Source organism: Medicago sativa, chromosome 1 (assembly GCF_051527215.1).
Source record: "Medicago sativa cultivar Bolivia chromosome 1, Bolivia_mono, whole genome shotgun sequence".
Classification (NCBI taxonomy): Eukaryota; Viridiplantae; Streptophyta; class Magnoliopsida; order Fabales; family Fabaceae; genus Medicago; species Medicago sativa.
In genome coordinates, this window is record NC_140749.1 from 74,629,586 (window position 1) to 74,638,705 (window position 9,120).

At 32.2% G+C, this 9,120-nt stretch overlaps 1 protein-coding gene across 1 annotated transcript; it reads right to left on the bottom strand.

The window, feature by feature from the left end:
• On the bottom strand, positions 1-1,886 carry LOC146957362 (galactinol synthase 2-like). Its single transcript, XM_085736100.1, has 4 exons — positions 1,458-1,886; positions 802-1,122; positions 571-705; positions 1-483 (listed from the first exon to the last, which is right to left on the bottom strand). Exons 1-4 carry the CDS (start codon positions 1,779-1,781, stop codon positions 286-288), a joined length of 978 nt encoding a protein of 325 aa, XP_085592226.1. The 5' UTR covers positions 1,782-1,886; the 3' UTR covers positions 1-285.
• Positions 1,887-9,120: the final 7,234 nt, after the last annotated feature.

Sequence of the window (9,120 nt, forward strand, 5' to 3'; positions counted from 1 at the left end):
TTGCTAAAAATATTTCATTCATAATATTAATGATGATTAATTACAGCACTGGAATGACATACTTAAAATGGAAATTAAGAAACTATTGAGGACTCGTAGTATAAAATTAAGGTCCTCCTAATTGCAAAAATCCAAAAAGCTTAAAAAGGAAATGAAAAACTAAGAAAGACTCCTAAAAATAAGGTCCTCCTAATTATTAAAAAAGCTTAAAACATGATTACGCTTGATCCTCTAATTAAATATCCAAGACGATCATGCGGCTAATAGTAAAGCAAATCAAACTAATCAAGCGGCAGATGGAGCTGGGACAACCTTCAAATCATAAGCTTCCAAAATTGATGATGCCAAATGATTTGCATTAACAGGTTGCTTGTAATCCAAACTCTCATCTTCATACACGTCCCACCACTTCTTCACCAACATCTTTATGTCTTCTCTCTGCATATTCTCCTCCACACCTGTGTACCTCCATGGCTTAGAACCCTACATCATCACACAAATTATAATTAATTAACAACATTAAAGGACATTTAAGGGCTTATTAGTTGATTTGTAATATTAAAAACTTACCGCTGCACAGTAATGAACCACTTTGACTTTCTCAAGTTCAACATTCTCAGGGTGACGCCACAACATGGCCAGAACAAGATTGTAAACATTTGGAATTGGCTTGTATTTGTCATTGAAGTACATGTTCAAAAAATCCTACAAAAAAACCATATACATAAGGTTATTTACTAGCCTTAATTATAATCAAATCCAATTAAGTCACAATTGATATATATTAATTAAGTTAAATACCTGCTCAGCAAAGGAAGTTGGCTCAGTAACTTGAAGTTTTTGAAGAAGATCATGGTAAGTAGCCATGTTTGGTTCATAAACAAACATGCCAGCATTGAAATAGAGAGGAGGTTTGGGTCCAAAATTAGTAGGCCATTGAACCTTGTCAGGGCACTGTTGACAGTAACCAATTTCATACTGCTTGGTGTGACGCCAAGAGGCCTCACAGAAACAGTCCATCACAGCATAGAAATAGTTGTTTGGCAAGTCAAATAGGTGATCAATGTTTTCAAAAACTTGTATGTCACCATCAAGGTAAATCATCTTGTCATAGTCCTCAAACTGCAATAATATTAATTTTGCATTTAAAACATAATCACAAATCAAGTTTAAGCTTAATTACACACGGTAATTAATGTATATATATAAAATGATAAAGCAATATAGGATTCATTTTTAGAAAGTTTTTATTTGAAAATAATAATAAAAAATCAAGCTTATAAATGGTAATTAATGTAAGAATATATTTTTAGAAAGTATATATTTCAAAAGTAAAATATCCATAACAGGGTGCTAAATAATTGGATCTGAGTGTAACATCCAAAACACTAAGAACTGTACATGTTACATGCAAAATTAACTAAAAAAGTTAAAAGAGTGAGAGAGAGATTGCTTACAGCCCAAATACGTAGCTTGGAGTAGTTGATGACATAATAAGCCATAGCAAACTGGGTTTGGTTCTCAGGAGGGTAAACAGGTACAATCTCTCTAACAATACAACCTTGAGAGGTGAGAATATTCCTATGTTCCTGAGGAACATCAGGTAACACTGCAACCACTAAAGGGTACATGGTTTTGACCTTACGAAGACCTTTGGCTAAACCAACAACACCCTTCACATAATCACCATTTCCAGCAAGGAAGGTGACGAAGGCACGTTTTGTGGCCTTAGATTGAGTGTTGGTGACGTTGGTTGCAGCGGTTATGATATCAGGAGACATGGTTTCTTGTGTGAGTTGTTTGGTTAACTGAAAAATGGTTGAAAAGTTGGAAACTTTGAGACTGGCAAAGAATCTTTGTGATTGTTCTGTTGGTTGTTTTGTTGTGTTGGTTGGAGGAATGTACGGTTGCTTATATAGAACTTTGAAGGGTATTTTCGACATTGACTCATTGAAGTAATCCAACGGTGTAAGAAGTGATCTTGGAATTGGACGGTCATATTTGGTGTAACGTTTTTCTTTCTTTTATAAATAAATTAGGACACGTTGATATGGAAATTTCTGATTTCATTCAATCATATATTAATGAGAAATGATATTTGTACATCCATTTTGGGACAACTTCTTGACAATTTTTTCTCTCATACTCACATTATTCCTGTCTGATTTTCATTGTATTTTTTTAGGTACAAATTTGATGTACCCAAAAAAATATTGGATGTGTCATGTGAGCTTGGTTCAATTCATAGATTGAGAGAGGCAATGCATTATAATATGCAGAGGGTCAGCTCAAATCAGAGACATTTCACTTATTCATCTTTAAAAAGGTTGAATGAATATTACGAAGTTTCATTATTATAATTTATATTAATTATCAATGACAATTTAATTTACAATTTTACTATTAAGTGACGTTTTGTAATATTTTATTTAGTGACATTATGATTTAACTATATATATTTTATGTTGGATTTATTATTTATAGATTTACTGTTTTAAAAAATATTATTATTGAATTAAATATTTAAATTTTATATATATGTGTGTGTGTGTAAGCGTGCGCACACATACACATATAATATAATGTCTTTGTGGCGGCTTGGACCACCGATGATTTGTTTTTTTAAATTCGTTGGGGTTCGCGGCGGCCATTTTCTACTGCTAATAGTGCATGATATCATTTTCGGCGATCTTGGTTGTGCCGGAAAAGAAAAGGCAAAACAATTCCAGATTAGCCTTTGTAGTAACTTTTTGTCCGTCCAGTATGGCTCCTTGGCCATTACAGGGATGTAAATCCTGCCACAAATATTTGTGAGGGTTTTAGTTGTGTGGGACGTTTGTCCGCCACGAATATGCCTTTGTGTGGGCTTTTTGTGCCTTTGTGTGAGAATTTGGCACATGCAAATCCCTGAAATTCTTGTAGTTTTATTTTAATCGCGCAAGTTAGAAGATAGTTTCATCACGATATTTAATCATTCTTTAAGCTACTGAACTAAGAAATACATTAAATGTAAAGTAAAGGATGACTATAACAAAAAAAAGTTGAGACTACGACTTTGGTTCTGTTTGCAGATCAGGAACATTCCTTGGCTGCAAGTTAAACGATCGAACATCAACAACGACAATCACTTTACTAAAAACTAAAATAATAGTAGAATGGATTCAAGAAACTGCTAATAGATGAGGAGAGGGATTGGAATGATTGCAACACCCTCACTTCCAGGACTGGACCTAGGGTTGCTCCGCCAGCTGGAACACTTAGGGGGGCTCCAAAGTCAATCACATCCATTCCTTTCTTTAAACTAACGAGTGATTCTTCCCTTTCTAAGTTAAAGCATGTCTGTCATGCTAGTTCATCTATAAAATGTCAAGACCTTAAAAAGTTTGTTAGATTGATTTTTTGTATTGAAACATACACGAGTCCCCCACTGACCAAAATGAATTGCCCTACAATGCATTATGTGGATTCTTTTGTTATTGGAAGTATGAAGTTCCCATGTTTAACTTGATCTTCATTATTTTGCAACCTTTCTCATCTCCTTTGTCCATGTGTGTGCAGCTTCCTCGGAACATGCTTGTGTACTCGTAACTACTTCAGGTAGTTGCACTACAAACATAAGACACAGGTAAAATGTAAAATTGTGAAAGATTCGTCTGACTTGCGATCATTAAAACTACAGTCACATTGTCTTCCATCTGCTGAGGGGAACTTGTGTCACCTTAAATTTATTTGTTTGTCGATTTTTGCTAACAATTATTTATTTTAAGGTGTAAAAACATAAAAAAAAAAAATTATACATGCATTCAATTAAATTATACTATGATATTTTGATTGAATGTGTACGTAAAAACATTTACATGATCATTTTTTTTAATTCCATAAATGGCATCGACATTGCATAAAATCAATCTATTCTTTAAAATAATAAAAGTTTTAAAAAAATTAAATTATTCAAACGGTGAGATCAGTAACATGGTAATTGATGAAAATTGTAAAAATATTTTTTACATTGTTAATCAATTGTAAATCATTAACACCGTTTTCATTATAAAGAGGTCATTAACTGAATTTTAGTATAATCACAATTACTTTCAAAATTGTGCATGTTTGCTATTTTCAACAAAATTTTACACAATGATTTGAAATAAATTTAAAAAACTTACACCACGGTGACTCACGTTGATGAAACAATATTACAAGACTTGTCTTCCTAATCAAAGAGTTAAACAAAAAACTATGTATGTATACAAATGAAATCTTATTTTTGTCCCGAACTTACTTTTCACGTGATTTTTAATTTGCCTATCTATTTGGCACCTTTTCCCCCCTTTTTTTTGTTGAAAAAGAAATTGTAGGACGAAAATGATAGCTCAATTTCATTAATTTAGTATTTTATATACAAATTAAAATTAAAACGTTAACGTGGGGAATTAACTTTTCACATCACTGCATCAATTAAAAATCTCATTTCACACGATTATATAGACCTTAAAAAGGAAATTTCTTAATTGTTGAATTTTTTTTTATGGCATAAAATATTGTCCAATAAATTTAGTATTTTATATACAAATTAAAATTAAAATGTTAACGTGGGGAATTAACTTTTCACATCACTGCATCAATTAAAAATCTCATTTCACACGACTATATAGACCTTAAAAAGGAAATTTCTTAATTGTTGAATTTTTTTATGGCATAAAATATTGTCCAATAAATTATAGAAAAAATTGGACCAAAATATAGAAATTTTATTTGAACAACAGTAGTATAGGAATCCGGCATATCAGAAAGGATATTCTCGTGGGGGGATGTTTCCTACTTGCTTCCTTTCCTACGAGTGTCTCTTTTGCTCAAAATAGTATGTTTCCTCTTTCATCGTTCAATCAGTTTGAGACAAAATGCCTAATGGTCGGTGGAGTCACAACAAATCCAAAAGGTTAGCCAAATATTATCTACTAACGAAAAACGAACACTAACGTACATGTTGTTAAATAAAATTAAAATAAAGTTTTTTAATATTCAATATTGTTTGTATTATAGTGAGACTGTGCATTAGTTAATAAGATTTAATTATTTTTTAATCATCTAGTTAAAAAACTACTTTTTTTATTAATAATTTAAATTATATTATAGAAAGAATAAACTAGTTTAAATTGAGGAAAAGTAAAAATATGAAACAAATAGTCACTTTTCTTTTTGAAAGTTAAAACAATGTTATTAGATTATGATAATTGTGTCTACGTGATAATAGACGAGTGATAGGGATAATGTATTATAGAGTCTTAGTTTGAATATTAGACACCATACTTTCTTTTAAGAATTCTGTATTGATGTACTTTATCAATTTGAATGAATGAATGTCGTTTATTTGTAAAAAAAAAATATATTTTTAAGAATTCTGTATCGATGTACTTTATCAATTTGAATGAATGAATGTCGTTTATTTGTAAAAAATATATATTTGTATGTCAATAAATGTTTGCTATTTTTTTTACTGATAGAAAAAATATTACTACATTTTTTAGCTTTGAGAAAAAAAATATGAATTTGAATATAGTAAAAATAATTTTTATAGTTGTTGACAAATAGTATAAAATAACTTGTTTTATATCAATCCTTAGACATATTAATAAAAAAATTTGAATAAATATTAGTAAATTATTTTGTTTACCATTATCTTTTTAATGCTAACAAAAAGATTGTTTTTTTCTAAAATAAAACATTGTCATCTACCCTTCCAAACAGGACTGTTATCTTATGCTAATGCTGCCACAAATTCGATAATACGTATGACCTTTTAATTTTTGACCAACTAACAAAACCTCTAGAATGAATGCCAAATGTCAGTACTATATTTCACTCTGTCATTTCTTTAATAACTCATCATCCTTTTCTCATTATTGCACATATTTCCAATTTATTTGGCATTTCAAACTTCTACAACTACCAACTAACAAAACGACCAAAAAGATAAAAGAGTAATGATATTTTGACATCCATTTGATGACAACTTTGTCGACAACCTTGTTTTTCTCACTTCTTATTGGTCAAAAACAATGGAGAGAGAAAAAGGAAGAGAGAGAATAACAACATCATGTGAGTATGAGAGAGAAAATTGTCCAAAAATTGTCAAAAAGTGGTTGTCAAAATATCATTTCTCAAGATAAAATGCTACTAGTAAGTTCACTACCTTATCCTTTCTCAGTATTACTTCCTCTTATATTAAATTGAGTAGGATTAGATTAGTCTTGTTGATTTTCGACCAACTAACTACAACCAGAAAAAATGTTGGTCATATAGGAAGCTGGACTAACCGCCACACGGCCTTCTATTCAACAAATAGAGTGTCTAACACTACACACGCAAATGATACGGGTCCCACAAAAAGACAGTGTATATTAGATGAATGACACGTGTGTAGTAATTGTCAACGTGAGTCACCATCTTGCGGATCTTATTAAGTATGACCAGTCGGTGGTAAATAGTAGCCACAAGGTCGGTGGCAGGTAACCTGAAAATGAATATTCTATACTGTACTATCTTTTTGTCCATTATGTACATCATAGCTTTATCCATAATCCTTCAAAAAAAACTTTATCCATAACATTGGGATTTGATGCGGTAATTATCAAAAAGAAAAAGGATTAGATGCAGTAGCTTTTCTTATTGATATTTTTGACGCTGAAGCTTCGTAAATAAAAAAGAAAAGAGGATAAGGTGTGTAGACCAATGGAAGAGGGAGGTTTAGGAATTAGGAACTTGAAGATTTTTAATTTAGCTTTATTAGGAAAATGGGGATGGAAAATGAGAAATGATTGGAATGGCTTGTGGTATAAAACATGGGTTCCACTTTGGTGCCATAGTTGTGTGCCATTGGTGTCATTGGTGTCATCTCCACCACACACACACATCACACACACATCCCCACACCCATCAGCACACATCAACGGCCAGGATTGCATCAATGGCACCAATGACACCCAAGCAATGTCATGGAAGTATTTTCCATAAAACATTAGTAAATAGATATGGTTTGAGCGGGGAGCTTATTAACACAGGGAGTAGAGGTAGTTCTCTTTGGTGGAAAGACATTTGTAACATTGACTTAGGGGGTGTGGAGTCTCATAATCTGTATTCAGTTAAAGAGACTTATATGTAGGGATGGGAATAGGCTAGGCCGAGCTATCTTTGCAAGGCCTAAACCTGACCTGTCAATTTTTTTTTAAGGCCGAAGTCTGACCTACGGTCTATCATAGGCTTACTTTTTAGGCTTGAGTTTGGTCTTCTGAAAGCCTGTTACGGCCTGCTAGCCTGTTTAAAAGCCTATATCATATGAACATTTTAAATAAGCAATGTGATCTAAATTTAAATAGACTTGCAAACTAATAGATCAATCAGATTAAACAATCTTTTAATAATCAACATGAGTTTTTACAGAATTTGACTATATTTTGTATCATATTTCAATTCTAGTTTATAATAATACATTTATATATGCGAAAAATTAATGTGTATTAATAAGCTTAAATTATTGAAAAAAGTTAACAAATTTATATTTTAATTCAAAGTACAAAATATAATATAATAATAAATAATATTATTCATATTTACTTAAATAGGTCGGCGTAATAGGCTTAGAAGGTTTTTTGAATAGCATGCGGCCTGGCCTTTTAAGCTAAATAGGCTTCTAAAAAAGTCTAGGCCTTCTCTATTTAAGAAAAAAGTCTGGCCTGACCTGGCCTGTCGTAGGCTAGGTCCTAGACCCCTGTAGGCTGGCCTGGCCTATTCCCATCCCTACTTATATGTGATTGATTTCTACTATGTTAAGCTCTTCAGAACCTATATGGTCGAAAGTTTGGCATAAATTGGTCCCGTTAAAAGTCTCTTGTTTAGTTTGGAGACTTTTTCATAATAGATTAGCAACAAGGGATAAGGAACCTATATGGTCGAAAGTTTGGCATTTCTACTATGTTAAGCTCTTCGGAACCTATATGGTCGAAAGTTTGGCATAAATCGGTTTCGTTAAAAGTCTCTTGTTTAGTTTGGAGACTTTTTCATAATAGATTAGCAACAAGGGATAATCTATTTAGAAGAGGGGTTTTGGATCAAAGCTCGTTACAATGTGTGGGAGAGTGCGGATGTGAAGAATAGATATCTCATTTGTTTTTCGAGTGTCCTGTGATTTCAGGTGTTTGGTCCGGTATATGCAAATGGCTTGGAATATCTTCTGCTTTACAAAAGGAAGGCCGTCTTTATATGGAGCAGTTCAGAGGCTTGCTAAGTATCGAAAAAGTTATCTCAACATGCGTTAGTGTGATTTGGTTTGCCGGTATTTGGAGTATTTGGAAGGCAAAGAACGAAAAAATGTTTTCATAATAAAGGAGTTGGCACGGAAAAATTGTTGGAGGATGTGAAGGTATTCTCTTGGAATTGGATGAGGTTTAAATCAAAAACATTAGATTATAACATCAATCAATGGTGCTTATAAAGCTTCATTCAATTCGTTAATTTATTGGTCAATATCAAAGATTATGTTCAGGTGCTGTTATGGTGTGATAATCTTGCGTTTCTGTTGGAAAAGTAAGTGGAGTTGGTGGTGGATCATCTTAATCATTTGAGATGCGTTTTTGTTTATGATTTGTTGTCTTGGTTGTAACACCCCGTTCTCCCAACAACGTAATATTAATTATTATAATCAGAGTAAACCATACAACGGAGTGTCACACTGCTAATCAAAATTTCATAAATAGAAAATAGCTATTTATTTAAATCAATATTTAAAATATCTCCAAAACTGCAGCGGAATAATTCTTTAGGAAATACAATTTCAACCAAATCCAACATAAAGGAAAATCTTGGCACAAAGGTCTCAACGTAATCAACATTATTTTCAACAACGATAAACTCCATTATTAAGTCTTTTCCCAAAAATATGATACATAAAAGAAATGAAGAAAACGAAAACATTCGCGACGAATCCCCATCCTAATATGTATCAGAGCCCTAGACACTTGAGCCGATCAAACCTACAAGTCATCATTACCTGCAAGTTACCCATACGAAGGGCAACATTTTCAAGCAGAAGGGGTGAGAAACTTATCCAATAATAATAATATATAA